This window comes from Cygnus olor, chromosome 1, assembly GCF_009769625.2.
Source record: "Cygnus olor isolate bCygOlo1 chromosome 1, bCygOlo1.pri.v2, whole genome shotgun sequence".
Lineage (NCBI taxonomy): Eukaryota > Metazoa > Chordata > Aves > Anseriformes > Anatidae > Cygnus > Cygnus olor.
This window is the reverse complement of record NC_049169.1, coordinates 37992752-38011440: the sequence shown is the minus strand read 5'-3', so window position 1 is coordinate 38011440 and position 18689 is coordinate 37992752. Positions and strand designations below refer to the sequence as shown.

Genomic DNA, 18689 nt, shown 5'->3' with positions numbered 1-18689 from the left:
TACTATGCAACTCCAGTGTATTGCAAAACAAAACCTTTTCAGTCACTGCATTTAGTTGCACAACAACAGGAAAAAAAAAAAAAGAGGAAAAAAAAGAAAGGAACGCAAATGTTCTGTAAGGAAGATAAAAACATTACAGACAGGGTAAGGCAGCAGAACAAGGGCTCTGGTTCACTGTTAAACAGCATACTTAATTTATTTGGAGACCAAAAAAATGTCAAACTTGTCAACTATGCAGCTCCATTTCTGGAAATGTTGAACACATACCATTCTCCGTGAAGTACAACCGAAAGGGAACGAGTTCACACTGACAAATCCAGCCCTGCTATCCGGATGCCTAATTGTGGAGTTAGGTATCTAAACTTAGACCCTATATTTAAAAACCTGCCTAGATGTGTATGTGCTGAAAACTCCTCCCAGTTTTCTCTTAATCCAGTCTCTTTTTTTTTAGAAAAAATACACAGCCCCCCCTGTTCTGGGAGTCCCAGTAGTCAGGACTACTCCATGTGCTTCTCTCGGTCAGAAGAGAGCTCCTTTAAACAAGTTTGCTGCTCAGCCTGCACTTCATGAGGATGTAAAGACACAAAATAAAGGTCATTAAAAATCACATTCTCATGCTGTGCTTCAAGCAGAGATCTCCTCCTCCCTGTACTTCCTGGATGTGACACAGCCATATACAGGTCTAAAAATAAACCTGGACTTTTCTGACACACTGCATGTGAGGTCAATACATTTAAGCGAGCGATGAATACAATTTCTGTCTCGACTGCCAAATTCCCTAAAACTTGGCATCTTCACACTTGATACAGAAAGGGCAGACTGAAACAGGAAAGGGAGCTTTCTTACGGACCTCCTAAAGGGAAGTAACGAAGACTAAATTTTGAAGAGATGAGTTATTGTTTTTCAGCCAAAACAATGAGAAGGGATGGCCTTTCCCCTTTCATCAGTTCCTGTTGTAGCACAGGCTGCTTCGGCCTGGGCTGGATCCCCTGCAGCAGGGCTGCCCGGACACTGCAGCACGAGCTGACGGCGTTTGTTTTACTTCCCAGTGCGACTTTCAGCTGCTGGAGGAAGATCCCAGCACGACCCAAGTCAGCCAAATGAAAGCAGAGACAGAAACTTCGGCGAGACAAGCTGCTTAGGGAGAGGTGAGGTGTTTCCACTCCACCAGCTGATACGGCTGAAAACACACAGGGCAGCTTTCGGGCATCACCGAGCGAACGGGAGGAGGAACAACAGCTCCCTTCTCTCGGGGAGGTTAACCATCGCTGTGGGATGAGTCTGGAAAAGGTTTTATATGGACTGAATCCAGCTATTCATTTTTTTGCATGGCATTTATATGTTCGAGTATTACTAAAGAATGCTTTAAACTGAATTTGTCAACTACCACAGCACAGCAAGAATTCATACAATTCAACTCCTGCACGTTGTTACAACATTTGTCCGGACATAAACCCACACCTCTCCCCAGGGGTCTTTTTGGTCAGATGTCTCTGTGTCTTAGAGTAGGATTTCTCATTACCCAAGATTGTATCAGCTCAGGATGATGGTTTTCTACTTCACGTTCTTAACCTTCGGCAGCTGACATCCGAATCATCTCTGCAGCAACTGAGCTGTCAAATGGCAGGCTGAGCAGCTATCGGAGAGAGAGTACCAGGAGGAAGAGAATTTGTATGCAACAGATCGTGGTGCTTCTGGGCATCTACATGACAATGCTAGGGGAACAAAAAGAAAGGGATGCATCTCCACAGTTAGGAGAGCGAAGTTCTGTGAAACAAAGCACATCTTCACCACCTATCCAGTCTACCTTTCGTGTATTCAGCGTTCCTCTCGTTTGTTTCTCATCGAACAGGGAAGTTGGGTTATGAATGGCTACCATAAAATTTTAGGAGGGAAAAAAAACAACGCAAAAAAAAACAAAAAACCCCAACCCACAACCTAAATAAACACTGCAGGTCTGTAACCCCAAATATGCTTCTTTAAAAGCTAGGTAAGATACCAACTGTGTAACTGGGAGCAGAACAGACATCTTGGGGGAAAAATCTTAATATGAAAGGTAAGCTGAGGGACAGTCAGGCTTGCTCTCTGGATTCCCCTAAACTTCAAGCCTCTTGGTTGCTGTCAAAACCAAAGATGAAAAGCTCTCTCACCCATCAGAGTGAGCCTTTCTCCCTTCGTGAGCACAACGGTGAATTGCAGGAATATGCCACTGGATGTTTCTAAGTCACTGCTACGTACACTAACAGCACGCCAGTGTTTAGTAGCACGGTACTGTCTCTTCTCAACAGCCCAACTGGACAAATACACACAGCCAGTTCAGAAATCCATCATTGCATTTGATAGATTTTGCGGATGTGACAAGGTAGACACGAGTCAGACATTAGCTGTACTCCCAAATGTTGTGAAACACTCTCCTGAAGTTCCCATTATGTTGGACACTATCAAAATGAACGTTTACCTTAACAATCAACCTGCACTGACTACTGCTAATACTTCCAAAAAAGTTTAATGAAATCCAGGGGCAGCCCACACTAGGCTTAAAAGTTGCTTCAGCCGTCGCTGGGCATTCATTTCCTGCAACGAGACAGAGAGAGGATATACTGCTGCTGAATTGACGCTCTGTCTTGAAGGTAGGCTTCCTGGAGGACAAGCCCCCTTTTCATACACTGAGCAGAAGCAAAGCTTTCTCCTCCGACCTCATGCCCGAGAGCGCAGCCGCTCGCCCATCAACAGGAAAACTCCTCTGGTGCAGTGCCTCCCAGAGCCTGCAAGAACTTACACAAAACCAGACGCAAAATCCGTCAAAAAATGCTGAGTTACCAAAGTTGGGGGTATCACAGAGCTTTGAACCGAGAATGTGTGTGTGAGCGAAGGCAGCTTCCTATCCGCTGGGGAAAATGAGAAAAACTGGTGGATGCATTACGAAGTACTTGCAGGGACAGGGTTAGCAAAGATAACTCTGCCATCGGTGACTCATATTTTTCTCAGAACCATCTGGATCTGCTCTGATTTTTAAATGCCACCCTCGTATCTATGCTAGCTTTTACCTTGGAACTACAGTAATGGTAACTTTTTAAAGTAAAAAAAATAAATGCTAAGAAAAGCAGCAAAGCACTTGATAGCAGAAAAGGACCAAAGTCCAACTTGTTACTACAGCTCAGTCATATATAAAATACGAAGTCAAAACAGAAGCAGACAGTAAATACCATGGTTTGTACACATTGTTAAAGATGTCGAGACTGATTTCTCTTCCATGAAAGCCCAAACTGAACTGAATACACATAAATGCCATGAAACCACATTAAAGCGATGCAGCAAAAAGCAGAGCAAGCGACTCTGCCCCTGGGTAAATATCAGTGATTTTTCTAAAACTCTGCACTTACCTCAGGATTTGAAAGTTTGGCTAAGTATATTGTCACAGCACTTGCAGTAAAATGGTTCAACCTGAAAGTCCCTTTCATCCTTTCCTTCCTTTTCACCGCTTTACAACCTACCACGGGATTAATTCCCCCAAACTCTCCGTAAGGTTGCCTGTAAGGGAAGGAGCTGGCTGGTGCCAAAGTTCCCCTGCTGCGGCATCGTACCTGCTCGCTCCATTTCGCTCCTGCCCTGCTCCCCGGCACCACTCGGAGAGCGCTGGGACTTCCCTGCTCAGGGCTGGGGCAGGAGCCGGAGCGGTGAGACCCTCGCACCGGGGACCTCTGTGCAGGACAGGGGGAGGGAGTGCACGGAGCCTGAAGCACTCAGAAAGGAGTTTTGGGGGGAGGCTGAGAAGGGGGTGAAGAAAAGCAGCCAGGCAGCTTGTAAGCATGCAGGCACGTGCGCACCTCCAGGTGGGTCTGTGTATCAGGGAGGGCAGGCACGCAGCCTCCCGCATTCGTCACGAGTTCAGCCCTAAAACATGCCAGCTCTGTAAATTACAGACAGAAACCCGAGCGGCACCATTTTGCCTTACACACACCTATACCCTTCAGGTGCAGGCGATTCGAGCAGGAGATGAAAGAGACGAGAGCTGTTCCCCCCCCTCAACAAGCAGCTGCCAGTCCAGTGGTTAAAACTTTATTCCCACCCCACATACGATATCCAAAGAACCAACACACATAAAGAGCTTCCCGAATTTAATCCTTGGAACCACACAACAAAGAAAAAGTTCAAGATACTTTATTTGTTAGGTACAATAGGTGAATCTCAAAGGAGAGCTCTTGAACATATGAAAAAAAAAATCACATCTCGTAAGTGACCTTTGAGACTTGGACGTTCCAGAAACAGACTGTATTTACAGTGTTTTGTTTTACACCATGCTATTACCTTTCTCCTGCAGATCTGCTCCTCTCCCTACAGCGTCTTTTGTATTTTCAGACATTTGTTTTCATTTTGCCACACTCCAGTCCCATCTCAAATATTGTCGTTATAGGGGCTTCTAATTCACTGTTCGCTGACCAGAAGAGTCTTTGTGGTCTAACTATATTTTAGAAGAACTTGTGCACAGCACAAATTAATGCAAATGGCTTTCGTAGTGTATCTACTGAAGGATGTGCATCCAGAGACTGTCCTGTCTGAACATATCCTTCAGCAGTCCAGGCTGGATTTTCAAACTAATTATAGAATTACAAAAATGTATTAAAAACTATCCTTGGGCCAGTACAACAGCTAGGATACAGTCAGTAAAGATGTGAAATTACTAGGGTATTTCTGACTCTGAAATGTTATGGAGTATTACAGTGTAAGCTGAGGTTACACAGGGAAGTAACTGTTTCTTAGGCCATAAATGCTATAACAGAATAAATAATTTATGAGCGTCAGAAGATCTACATTGTTTCTTACACGGAGACTTAGCTCAGAGGAACTAAATATTATTTCTCTTGATGGCTGCAAAACTTTAACACCTCTTTATGTTCACGTAATTCCCCTCTTTAAATCTGCTAGAGGTAGATGAAGACAAAATAAACTCCAAAGCGTAAGGAGTAAGACGCCGCAAATCGATTCGAACCTCGCAAATCTAGCGAACATATGCTTTCACCAGATTTACCGAGAGCATTTATTTCTCCTTTCCTTTTTAAAATAGAACAGTGCTCAACTTCTCCCTCCTCCCATGCTGTCAAAATCAGTGCTCGCTACCGGCATGAAGCAATTTTCAAAGCGCTCCCGAATTAGAGCAGAAGTAGGTCCCACCTCGCGCTCCTCAGTTCCTTGGACACGTTTTTGGGGCCTTTTTGGTGAGTGACCGCTGCCTTGTTGGCACTGCCCAGGCACCCGGCAGTGATCCCCGAAACGAGAGAGACGCACGGATCCTGCCCAACGCACCTGGGGCAGGAGGTGGGCCGCGGGCAGCAGGGAACCGCGCAGCCTTCGCGCCCACTGCAGGCTGCGGTGACCTTCCCAAAGATTTCTCCGGGAATGCTTTTAGTATGGGTGCCTGTGTGCACGGGCTGCAAAATATTTGGCGATTATTACCACAAATAGGAGATTTGATTAGGCTCACAAGTACGTACAAGATCTCGTGTCCAGCCTCGGTTTTGGCACAGAGAAAATCATGAAGCAGCAACACGTTTTCTGAAATCACCAATGAATTTGTTAACGTCCTGACAGATCAGAAGCAAAATTTAAGATCAACAGTTCAGAACCGTTTTCTTGCTTTTCTACAGCCTGGCCCAAGGCTTCACGTTTTCCAGTGTCTCCCTCTTCCAGTAATTTTATCTCATTTCTTTAGCCAAAACTCATCGGTGTATTCAAGTGAAGCATACATAAGAAAGGATATGAGAAACAGGAATGAGTTTGGCAGCCCTGTTTAAAACAACAAAACAAGGTGCTCATCCTCTTCCTCATCCACCAGACAAAAAGGAGGAAGCATCATTACATACCAGAACGTCTGTATTAAAGTGCCTCCGAGTTTCTTCACAACCATAAATACTGGCATGGTCACAAAGGCAAGATTATTTCTCTTTCTCTCAATACAGTAGCCATCACGATTTCGTTTGGTATGTAAAAAATATAATTACTTTAGTAAAATTTCCACAGCAATTTGAAGTGTGCCGCGTTCTTTTTTTAAGTGACCATTTAAATTTACTGAAAATGATAGGCCAGACCGAGCTGGGCAAACCCTGGCATTTTACATAATTCAATTTGTTTGTCTCAGTTACAGAACAACCATCCTGGCAGTTAAACTAAAACCATAGTTCAAAACAAATGAGGCAATTTTGTGCCTTCTAGAACCAATGCATATTTAAATATTTGTTCTCCTTCCCAATATTCCCAATCTCCAGAAAACCCTGCTTCATGGACGCTGAGCCAATTTACTCTTATTGCTTTCCTGCTCGCTCAGCTTGAAGTGCGTGTAGGCTAAAATGCCCAGCAGCGTGCACAGAATCCCAAGGCCTTGGTTAACAGACAGCGGATCCTTAAACAAGAGGCACCCTCCCAGGAGGGTGATGCAGAACTTGAAATGTCCGAACATGTTATATCTAGACGGCTGTTAAGGATTAACAAAAATAGTATTGATTTACTGTTAACATAAACACTCGGGAACGTCATTAATCGCATTCAAGACACGTAAAGGTGCATCACACTGACTTCATCTTGCACGACTCTCTAGCATCTCTGCACCCATGAGACGAGTTAACCTCCGTGTACAGCTTTCCACCTGTCCTACTCAACGAATTGCCACACCAATTCTTCCTCGAGGCAGCCAAAGTGAGGTTAAATATTCTTTGTAGGCATGAAGGTCATGTCAGTGAGTTAACCGCGGTTATCTATACGAACCATGACCACAGAAATAAAAGACACTAAAACATGAACGTGCTTTTCCAGCTTCATCATGTACGAGAAAACAGGCAGGTTACAAACCAGTTTTCCCACCGCAGATCCATCCAAATAAATGCTAACATAATTTATCTGGAAACAGGAGAAACAACTAGACGTTACAAAGGATACGTGACAGGTGACGTATTTCCAATGATCCAGTAAATGGACAAGTTTACCATAAAGGCTATTATACCAGACAGCAGTACCATTATCTGTGGATTAACGGACACAGTCAGCAACCCAACACACTTCTGACCATCCGCAGACATTCCAGGTTATTTAGTTAGGTTCCTTTACTTTCAAATGCAAAATATCAGGCAGGAAAGAAACATTGAGAACAAAAATAGAAATAATTTCAAGTCAGTAGAGACACCAGTGATGTGTATGAGTAGCTCAGGGTATGATGTCCATAAATACATACTGATATAACCGCACGCTTTTTCTTCTTTACTCTCAATGAACAGTTATGAGTGATTTGGAAAACCTGGCTACTCATATACACAGAAGTTACATTCTTCACCTTCAAGAGATGGTCACAAAAAAAAAAAAAAAAAAGGAAAAATTATCCAATTTTACTATTCTGAATACTTGCTATTCCATTTATAAACTCCATCACTACTAGTATTTATCTTCCACCCACCATGGAGTGGCGTGATCAGCAGCGGTTAGAAAACGCCACTGGCTTTCTTTCGGTGACACCAAGGACAGCAGAAGGCTAAAGAGAAATTACAGCCTTCTTGGTGAAAACACACTGGCCATTCTAGAGAGTAACCAACGCTGGCAACCTTCCACAGAAGAGGAGTTGAGAGTGGCAGAAGTGAGCATGCTTATCTCTTTTCTGAGTGGACAGTAAGAGCTGGAACCAGGGCACTTACATATTTCTAATTTAATACACTAGGGGAAGCTTCTGGATTTTGTCAGATTTTCCTGTTGTTCAGGTGCCTTCTAAACAGAAACGAGAATAAGGAGGTGAATCAATTGACAGACAAACTCCTCTAAGAGGAAGCGGAGCAGACAAGTTTTTTTTTCCTCTTTCCACATGCCCCTCTCATCTCATCATAGTTAATGACTGTACAAAAATCTGTTTCACAAAAAAACAGATCTTAGCATTAAATATCAAATTTAAATACATCAGCAATGATGGCTTATTTAAGGAAAAAAGAGAGTCAATGAAAGTCTTACCACAGCAGAAAGTGTCCAGGGCCCAAATATCCCCCCTTCTCCAAAGACTGGCTCGAAGAAGGGTATGATGAACAACAACATAGCTGAGGACATTGGTGCCTGATAGTACAGCAGCTGCATAGAGTTTACCTGCAACTCATGCTGCTTCGCTCCTACCCACTAAAACCAAAAGAGAAAGCTGTTAAACACGAGGAAAGCAACCCCAAACCATTTACTAATACAGAGGCCGTGCCACGCAGACAATACTAGGTATCTGAGTTGGTGAGCATTATTGTCTACTGTTCCCTAACCAGAGGGCCAGGTGTTGGCCTTTTGTAAGCACACAAGCAGCGGAACGCAGCCACGGGAGGAGGAAAGAGAAGAGAGTGAAACTCCTCTCAGCTAAATGCCTAGCACCTAAACCTTCCTTTTCCTTTCTTCCTTCCTGCCCGGCAGCAAGGTATTATACTTGAGGAAGAACAAAAACAGTAGCAGAGCTGGGAAGAAAATGCCAGCTCCCTTCTAGCCAACACAAATTCAAGACCCTCTCTGTGATGGAGCTGAGCACCTCTGCCAAAGCAGAGCAAGCAGCTGCAGGGACCGCCTTTCACCCGCCCTTCTTTATATGCTGCACTCTAAAGTGGAGAGCGTGCTTATAATACATTTGTGTACACCACTTGCTAATCCTCACTGATTGCAGTATTGCTTATGCTGTTTTTCAAAGTCATCAATTTACTTCCACAGACAAAAATTCTGTAGCTTATTGTCAGGAATATTTCCAGAGCTTTATTAAAAAAAAATTGACTACCAAACATAGTGACTTTTGCTCCTTTCATGTCATGTTCACTAGTAACATGGATTCCAGTGCACACAATATGACTTGGCTAAGTTTTTTGAAAAAATTACAGAATAATTTCACTCAGGTGCTATCATTTCTCCAGTATACAACCACCTGAAGTTAGTATGCACCATCTCTCTCCTTCTGCCCCCAAACAGAACAAAAGACCACTATTTCTCATCTTGCGTGCTACAGGTTGCAGAGCCTTGCTTCTTTTGGAAGCACAGTTTATCTGCCATGAACAAATTAGAGTTTAAAGTGATGATGGCTTTCATGTCAACATGACAGGTGACTCCAATGTGGGAAGCTTTTAGGGTCACAGCAGACAAGGTGCTGATTACAGGCTTTTAGTCCAGTGCTATGGCAGAAAGGGCTAAGGCAATCCTTGGATACATCCATTTTTCTCCCCGTAATAAGTCTTCCCCATCTGGGAAAGGCCCAGACGCGAGGTACTCCCAACACCACAGGCATTTCGGTGACGACCTTCACCCTCAGACCCCTGCCTGCCCCGACCAGCGGCAGGCGGCACCCCCGTCCCCCCATCCCCACCCCAAGCCCCCCGGCCGCCGTTACCGACCACTTGGTAGAGCGAGGTGACCAGGACGCCCAGCGTGGCGAACACCATGCCGAGGGCGCTGAACTTGACGTCGTAGTAGGAGTTGAGGAAGACGCCCAGCGTGATGGGCACCTGCGGGCGAGAGGCGGCGCCGGGCGCCTCAGCGAAGGCACCCCGTGACAGAACCGCCCCCGCAGCCCCCCCAAAACCTCCCCGAGCCCCCCAAAACCCCCCGCAGCCCCCTCACCAGCGTGAGCTTGATGCGCAGGGGGAAGGTCTTGCCGTAGGCCAGGCTCTGGATGGCCACGATGACCGGCGTGGTCATGGCCTTGGCCAGCTGGTAGGTGCCGATGGTGTTGCTCTGCAGGGAGAGGTTGGTGAAGACGACGAAGCCGCAGAAGCTGAGGGCCAGGGGCAGCACCTGGGCGGGCCGCAGGCTCTTGGGGGCGAAGGCGCCGAGCGCCTGGCAGAGGTAGAGGCCGAGCCAGGTGATGGCGAAGTGCACCAGGGTGAGGCTGAGGTTGGGGAAGCCCAGCCGCACGTACAGCCACTTGTTCAGGAACACGATGCAGATGGAGGCGGCCAGGTTCACCAGCAGCCCCGCCACCAGCCGGCCCTGCGCCGGCACCCAGCCCATGGCGCACGGCGGGGCCGGCACCGGCAGCGGCGGCAGGGACCGGCGGCGGGGACCGGCGGCAGCGGCGGCAGCAGCAGCAGAGCCCCGCCGAGCCCGGCCCAGCCCCGGCCGCCGCCGCCTTCCCCGCCCCCGCGCCACGTGGCCCCGCGCCTTCCGGCGGCGCCGCCCGCGCCGGGGAGACGGGGACGGGCCCCGTCAGCCGGCGGCCTGAGCTCGTCGGCCGTAAAAGCCCTGCGAGGGGCGGCTGAGGGAGCTGGCGGTGTGTGGTCTGGAGAAGGGGAGGCTCAGGGGAGACCTCATCGCTCCCTGCAACTGCCTGAAAGGAGGCTGTGGGGAGCTGGGGCTCGGCCTCTTCTCACAGGTAACTAGTGATAGGACTAGAGGGGATGGCCTCAGGTTGCGCCAGGGGAGGCTCAGGTTGGAAAGTAGGAGACATTTCTTCTCAGAAGGAGCAGTCAGGCATCGGGATGGGTTGCCCAGGGAGGTGGAGGAGTCACCGTCCCTGGGGGTGCTCAAGGAGAGGACGGACATGGTGCTTAGGGACATGGTTTGGTGGGTGACATTGGTGGTAGGGGGGTGGTTGGACCAGATGATCTTTGAGGTCTTTTCCAACCTTAATGATTCTATGCATCCTCACCCCTTTTCCACTGAACCTTTGCACATTCTCCTACTGCTGAATAATGCTCTGGAGGCAGCGCTTCAGTACACAGCAAGCACATTAAGGAGGTTCACACTCTCCCCATACACACAGACAGGGTAGGTCAGAATGAACACACTGTTTGTTTGAAAACCACTTTTATTAGAAAAAAATACAAAAGAGGGCCTGTAACAAATATCCTCTCACGTTGGTCAGAATCTTTCAAGTTCATAATTTAAAGCTGAGTTGTTGTTTTTCTTTAACCAAAGATCAGAACAGCTTAAGTGAGGCATGTTTTTGTTCTTGAAATCACTGTGTCTAGACTTTGTGTTCAAAAGTCTTTGCAAGTATCTACACAAAAATCTATGACTGAATTTCATATCCCAGTGGGTCAAGGTCCTGGTCCAGAAGCATCAGAGAAGATTCCCTCAGCTTCTGTAGAAGTTTTCTGAGTTCTTCTTTTGAAAACACCTAAAAATAAAAAATACACAATTGAGTTACATTTTTGTACAATCAACTGCACTGATACCAAAATAAATGGTGGTTAACTGAGTTACACAGTGTTTTCATGTCTTTTTCATTTAGGACAGTGTCCACAACAGACATTTCAGAATGGCATTTATTAAAGGACTGGAAGCTAGTGGCAGTATTCAAAACCTGCAAGTAATGTCAAGACAAGTCTGTCTTATAACTGGTACAAAAATTATTGGGAAGCAGCCCAGTTTAATTTTCCTGTTATTGCTGCACATATTAAGCCAATCCATGCAAATGCATCACAGTATTTTTCTTAGCGTTGATGGTTCTCGTCAGGTTTCTTTTTTTTTTTTTTTTGGGGGGGGGGGGGTGGGGAGGGAGCAGAGGACATTGTGCCTTTTTTGGTGATATATTCTGGGGGGATTGTTTTTCAGGGTCTTGGAGGGAGAGGTTAGGTAAACCACGTACTCCAAAATGAAACGTGCTTATAAAATGTTCTGAAATGTAATGGAAAAAAAAATCAGTTACAATTTTACAGCTCAACTTATATCAATAGCCCTCATCCAAAAATTAGTAACTGCACTACTCAGAAAAACTGAGTTGTCATCTTCAGTGATGATGAATTTCAAATTTAATTCCTAGATTGCTTTCAGTCAGCACACAAAGAAACCCTTTACTACTGCAGCGAATGGGAAGAGATGAAGAAACTTCGGATGTTAAGTAACATATGGTATCTTCCTTTCTGAATAGAAGCTTTGCCCACAGTCAACCCACAGAAGTTTTAATTGGAAGCCAAGCTGTCTAGATCTCTCAGTAACTCACCGTATAAAGCTTGTGTCGCTCAGAAGCGACCATGTCAGCCAATCTCAGGCACTCCTGATACTGTCCAGTACTGTGTAACACCGTGTGCAGTAAAAAGCACATCATTGGCAGACACAGCTTGCGCAGCAAAATCATCTGATGTGTTCGCTCAGGGTCGTCCTCAGCATCCTTAGTATAGGAAAACATGTATGAGTATTATGAGTGTTTACCTTTAAAAGACAACTCAATGCAATCATGCAATTAGTAGTGTCAGAGGCAAAAAACTGGGCTAACCAGCCTAGACTGGACTGCCAGAGATGATCTATAAAGTAACTGAAGGGGAAGCAATCTGTAACCGGTCACAGCAAGGCCAGAGAGAATTACTGCTGAGCAAACAGAAGGACGTCAAGCTAAAGATGACAAAGGCACAGCTGGGTATGATCCAGCGTTTGTGGTCTATGCCATGATATAAAAATTCATTTTACCTCTCTAACATCAACCATCCATCCTCCATCAACAAACAGCAACACGTTGTACATTTTCTCTTTCACATCAGCTGTAAGAGCATCCAAGAGACCTTTCCAAATACCATAGTCCACCTGGCAAAGAAAAAAAATATTATCTGCTAATTTCCAAGGCTATTTTAACACAGAACCTTCACCTTGCATATAGCAGCTAGCACTGCTCTTAATTCAAATTACAATCTTCAGCCAATGGCTAAAATTTAGCCTGGTGCTAACAGCTACTGCCATCATCATTTTACTCCCTGTACAGAATATCACAAAGGTTGTTCAGAAACAGTCAAAGTCACTACGAGAAGCTAACTTTAAATAATTTATTCTGTCATGCTTATAAAAATAATACTTGTACAGACTGACTATAGCATATTCATACTGGACAGATATCCAAAAAGAACTTCTGGCAAAAAAAAAACCCACAGCAGCATCTTTCAGAAATGAAAATGTGACAAAACACAAAACAGCCTTCATCCTCCACTTCTAGGGAACGGTTAATAGCAAAATCAAGTAGTCAGATTTATTTATAACGCTGACACGTATAATGAATGTTTACCATACGGTGTTATAAGTACAGCTGTCACATAAGAAAGAAGCCTGAGAATTTACTGTGCAGCTACCTTACTATTCTACTGTTTTATACTTCCCCTTTTCAGCACAGAAACAAGATATTTTATAATAGAGTTCTTATGCAAAATGAGTTAGCAGACTTCTGTTTCGTTAAACTAAGACTGCCTCCTATGCAAGAATATAAATATTTACAGTAAATAACTTGAAATTTTACCTACCTCATACTTTTTTTCTTTATGTTCATGGGCCACTTTTTCAGTAAAACTTGCTTGCGGCACCAAAGAAGGCTTCTGCGGAACTGAGTTCATGTGTTTAAACCATTCATTGAAGGTTTCATGGGCTTCCTGCATTGCATTGGGAACAACGTTTGGACATTTTTCACTCATTTCTAAGAATGTCATTAATTAAATGCACAAAAGCCAAAAGTTACTTTGTAACGGGTACAGAAAGGTCCTCAATATTTGGTAAACTTTCAGCTACAGTGCATTCAGGAATCAGAAATCAAATCAAATGGACAAAGTTTAAAATCTCACCACCGAGGCAAAGCCACCCTTATTTTTAAGTAATAACTTGAATACGGTTGGAACTATATTTGAAACTCACCAAATATGCCCGAATACATAAATGTTCTCTTATAGCATTGTCATCTTCAGCTGGAAGTGAAGTTTCCATTCCCTGCTCTTCCCATTGGTTATATATTTCTGCTATAGAGTCTTGGGGAATCTTCACAAACACATCTTTTGCAGCTTCATGTTTCTTGGATGCTACAAGAATGCAAACTGAGTGTCAACAGCTTTGTACTTTCCATACTTTATTTGTATAAAAAGACAAACTGTACCACAGTTATTCATTAAAAGTAAAAAAGATGGATCAGACTGTGCTCGCTCTACTACATTGCCCATGCTTTTTAGCAGACTAGATTCAAAGTTACATAAAATGTAATGCCAATAGTCAAAGAGAACAAAAACAACATTTAAAAAGTCTAGAGTATTTCCGAGGTATAGTACCCAAGAACTTCCTCATGATTGCATTGCTTTGCTTAAGTGCTTCTGCCCTCTGCGCAGGATCGAATACGAGCCAGTCAATTACATCTATTTTCAGCCGATCCGCCTGTAAAAGCCAACATATTAATTAGATTCACTAACATTTCAAGCATACTGGTGTTAAATACAACAAATCAGGTCAACAAACCATAAGTTTCTAGAGATCTTTGGACAGCATTTTAACATACTAGTAAGAATCACTTTATTCATACCTTTTGTATCAAAAGCTTACAAAACAAACTCTGCAGTTGAGATTCAGCCAAAATCCATTTCCAAGTATAGCCAAGACTTTCAGACCAACAGATGAGCATCAACTCTCAAGAGTTTTTATGGATTACCTTGCACCTTCCTCAAACTTTAATATGAACACGCTGCATAAACATGGTGTATGGAACCCTTGCTATAAACTTGAGGGGTTCAGTCAGCCTGCAACCAGAGTTGCAACCTATCAGTTGCTTTCTAAAGGATACTCTGCAGAAAGAGTGCTGGCTATTAACTGCCCCATTGGCACTAAAGCACTGGATTGGATCCAGCTGACGTTCAATAGTAATGACAAAAAACTTGTCAGTAAGGCTGTGTGTGTAGTAGCTAGAATGTATTACTTGAACATGTAATGAGGTGCACCTGAGCTCCAAAGTGTCAATCTTCATAATTCTTAGAAGCTAGGATAATACCCTGCTCTCAGCTACAACATACTTTGTCACAGTTGTTTCACTGGCTTTATCTTCAATTACTGCTCTCATACAAGCATGCTGCTGAGTGACACACGTCACGGCCCAGAAGATCAAGGAGATGTAGAAACAGAAGTGAAGAATTCATCCAATTCACCTCCTCACTTGGCCGTGTGGAAAGCTTGTTTTCCTCAGAGCCTTTTTCAAGACAATTTCCACCATTGTTTAAAGAGAAATATAGATTATATATGGTAAAGGACTCTGTACTTTTCTGCAAACTGGAGTATCTGCCCAAAAGAGTTACCGACCTCTGTCGTGCCTGTGTCTAACATATGATCGTGGTGACTGAATTCACCGGCATCCTTCTTGCGTATGTTTTCAACAACAGTTTTTGTTATCGCTGCAACATCCAGACCTAGGTTAAAAGAGAATTGTGCAACAGTGATCAGAAATTCAAACTTGCCACTGAATGAATCTCAGACTCTGTCTGTAGACTTCTTACTACTAGTAATCAGTCTAGTCACACTCACATTGCCATGCTAAATTACAGACTTTTGATATAGATAGTTTATTACAGGTATTTTAGATGAGTGATACCTGAGGTAACAGAAAATGCCAAACATCAGTCCGTCCTGGGGACCAGCATCTAGATCTAGCTATTTGTCAAACTTCAGAGCGTGTATTTGAGACAGGAAGTGGGCACTCACTTCCTTGTTGTGTTTGGACATGATCCACAAGCAGAAGTGATATTTAGTTTACTTTACAAAAAGAATTGCAATTCCAGGTTACAGTTAGAAGACATAATGTAGATACTCAAAGAAGTGATGGGTGAGCTAATTTTATTTAGTTGAAAAACAAAGGGAGACAGGAAGAAAACATCTTCATAGCTAGGTCTTGCATTAAGAACTGCTGAAAGACAGCATAACTCATTATATAAAACTATAAATAGAATATCAGCATATCTCACCTGCTTCTCTTGCTAATTCAAGACAGTGGTGGCGTTGATCACTTTCAGTAACATCTTCTAGAAACAGAGCATACTGAGCAACAGCTAGCTCTGGGGGCAAGTAGCTAACATAAAATGCTATTAAATCTGTGTGCTTCTCAGATACCAACCGCTGCAGAATAAAAAGTATGTATTAAAAAAAAAAGGTATATTCCTCTGTGTAAACACCTTAGTTATGAACATTAAATAATGTGTAACACAGATGGCTGATTGCTTATTTTCATAGGAAAATTCCATTTATTTCTCAGCTTTTATTCAAAGGTCAACAAACCACATCTTATTCAAGCATTGCTTTCAGAAATGCTGCATACTCGGCAAGCTTCTTGTATCTATTAAGAGTATGAGCTGCCTCGTAGCTGTTCCCATCCTGTAACCTTTAGTCTTTTTTCTTCCTTTTTGTCTAAACTGTCAGAAAAAAAACAAAATATATTTTTGAAAGCTTACCTGAATGTAGGTCTTCAGGACTTCAACAGACACTTCCTCCTTATTGCAAACAAATATAAATTCAATTTGTATTAAATCAAATGAGATAATGTAGCCAAAAAAAAAAAGAGAAGATATTTTACAGACAACTACTGTAACACAGACACAGGGTTACTTGCTTATCCATGCTTCAGTAACTTACGCATTCCAACAAGCTCAGCTGGAGGAACCGTTTCTCTTACAGTGTGATTAAAAATACCTAATATATCTCCTGATTCAAAGATTTATTTTCAAAGAATTTATTTCTCAGCAACTAGTTAATACAGTTTTGGGTTTAACTGGAAAGTTACTTTTTGTTTTGTTTTGTTTTTCTAATCTTCCCAGTTTACCATATTGTTTTTATTACTTAAATCCAGTGTCACGAAAACAGGTGACTATTGGAATGTGCTATATGTTCTGCTATATGACAGAAAATTCTGATGTTCCTATACATGGGGGTGATGGAGGGAGACTACATATCACCTGGCTCATTTGTTATAGCCTACACTAAACAACAATTCCAAATACAGCCTGAACAACTGAGACTGCTTTAGCTAAGAACCAAATGTTTGTTACTGAAGAGCTATCATTTTAGTTTGATATGGTTATCTTGTGTCTATGCAGACTTATGTGTACACACGAAAAAGCAGTTAGTGATAACCCTCGTCAAAGGTTTTAAAAATTAAAAGAAACGTCTGCTGAAGTGTATTTAGAGTTCCTGTTCAGCCCACAAGATGGGTATCTCTTTTGCAGAAACCAGTCAACTGAAAAATCTAAAGTCATTGGATTGTCAAATGCCACAATACAGCAGTCATAATTGTCCAAATAAAGCAAGGTGCCAGCCCATCTTAAGATATTTAATTTGTATGTATCTTACTACTGCTGACTCCAGTGCTGTTAGTTCATAAACCACTTTCATGTTCCTTAAAGACATTACTGGCAGTAACATCTTCTGTAATCAGCCATATTCGGTCTATAAGCTGGAAAATGCTAAAAGCATGCAAACTGATTTTTGTCAAATTCACATTATCATCCCTAAGTAACAGGAAGCACTGCAACACTCAATAAAAACAAGCTTGCTTTATTTTTTGCCTCTGCACTTTGATACAAACAGTACTCGAGGAGATTTCGCTAAGCTTTTCTCTACCAGCAAGAAAACTAAAAGTACATAAGCACATACCTATATAAATTGTACTCAAAACACCAAATAAGGAACATCATAAAAGCCTGCACAATCTTCTCTTACTTCTGAGGTCTACTGAGTTGATCGAGTACCCTTCCTCTAAGATTTTGGAGGAGGTGAATTTACTGGCAGTGATCGACAATTGGTCATCATCCCACAATGGAATTTGTGTAGGAAATTGCATTTATTTGTTCCCTCTATTAAACACGCTAAGAATTAGTTCTACTGCATTGCAGCTTAAAGACCTAGTCTATCAAATTTTGATTCTGGCTAATATATATAATATATATATGTAAGAATATATACATATATATATATATATATATATTTTTTTTTTTTTTTTTTTTACACACACGCACTCTCCTAAATTAGCTAAATGATAACTAACTTCAAAATCAACTTTAACAGGAGAATGAAGCAATGATTACAGACGTGAAAAAAAACACCCAAAGCTAGGTTTAAATCAGCTAACGGAAACACACATTTGTATTTTGCCAAAATAGGTTATACTCAGAAACTTATAGAATATATAAGCGCTTCTAAATTTCTAAGTAGTAGAAAAGGAGACCTTCTAATTATTTGTGATTGCCTCAGAAAAGAGTAATTGGATCACATAGCTGCACCTGCCTTTTTAGCAGCGATTAGGTAGCTAGTAAGCTATACTTACTATGTATTTATAGAAAATACAGAACTGTTTTGGCTAGAAGCAAAAGGGGCCAATTACCTCAAGCAAGAGCATTTACAAGCTCCCAGCAATACGTACAATTCCAAGACCAGTGCTTAAGATAGGGTTATATTCAGAGTATCTTGGCTGTTCTTAATAAGCCTAATCTTGAATTTTGAGTCAGGTCCTTCTCAACAAAAGGCTTATAAATAGAATCCATCATCCTCAAAAATATTTTCAAGCTGAATTGCAGGGGAAGACAACGCTCTTTTTAAATTTTGATTGTTGTGCTTTGGTTCTAAGATCAAATAATACACTACAAGCATGCAGCTCCTCCTTAGCCTGGTTGTAGTTTACCATTGTTGCACTAAGTTTATGTATTAACACACACATTTTTAATTCAAAGAGTAGATATTGCTACGAGAACAAATCACTCACCTTAGTCTGCAGGCCCAAAGTGCGGAAAAACAGAATAAGATGGGTCATGAAACGAAGGAGGTGCCCTGGCAGCACACTTCTCTCTTTAGAAAGCCATTTGTTGAATTCTTCCATTAAACCTGTAGCCACCGAGGAAATGTCTATATTAGTCATATCCTGGGAAAAACACCTAAGAAATACTTCAAAACTCTGCATCTACTCAACAAACAATTTAGCCTTGAAAGCGCAATAA

At 42.7% G+C, this 18689-nt stretch overlaps 2 protein-coding genes across 2 annotated transcripts in view; both read right to left on the bottom strand.

Annotated features, from left to right (window-relative positions):
* Positions 1-4145: 4145 nt before the first annotated feature.
* SLC35E3 (solute carrier family 35 member E3) lies at positions 4146-10113 on the bottom strand. Its single transcript, XM_040553067.1, has 5 exons — positions 9604-10113; positions 9378-9488; positions 7984-8142; positions 6931-7013; positions 4146-6461 (listed from the first exon to the last, which is right to left on the bottom strand). Exons 1-5 carry the CDS (start codon positions 9991-9993, stop codon positions 6275-6277), a joined length of 930 nt encoding a protein of 309 aa, XP_040409001.1. The 5' UTR covers positions 9994-10113; the 3' UTR covers positions 4146-6274.
* A 658-nt stretch (positions 10114-10771) lies between these two features.
* NUP107 (nucleoporin 107) overlaps positions 10772-18689 on the bottom strand; it is a 29649-nt gene continuing 21731 nt past the window's right edge. The window contains exons 19-28 of the mRNA XM_040552996.1: positions 18458-18576; positions 16155-16193; positions 15672-15822; positions 15013-15119; positions 13998-14100; positions 13594-13754; positions 13209-13334; positions 12391-12504; positions 11927-12094; positions 10772-11101 (exon numbers count right to left, since the gene is read on the bottom strand). Coding sequence (XP_040408930.1) covers positions 10994-11101; positions 11927-12094; positions 12391-12504; positions 13209-13334; positions 13594-13754; positions 13998-14100; positions 15013-15119; positions 15672-15822; positions 16155-16193; positions 18458-18576 — 1196 coding nt within the window. The 3' untranslated portion in view covers positions 10772-10993. The remainder of the gene's footprint in view (positions 11102-11926; positions 12095-12390; positions 12505-13208; positions 13335-13593; positions 13755-13997; positions 14101-15012; positions 15120-15671; positions 15823-16154; positions 16194-18457; positions 18577-18689) is intronic.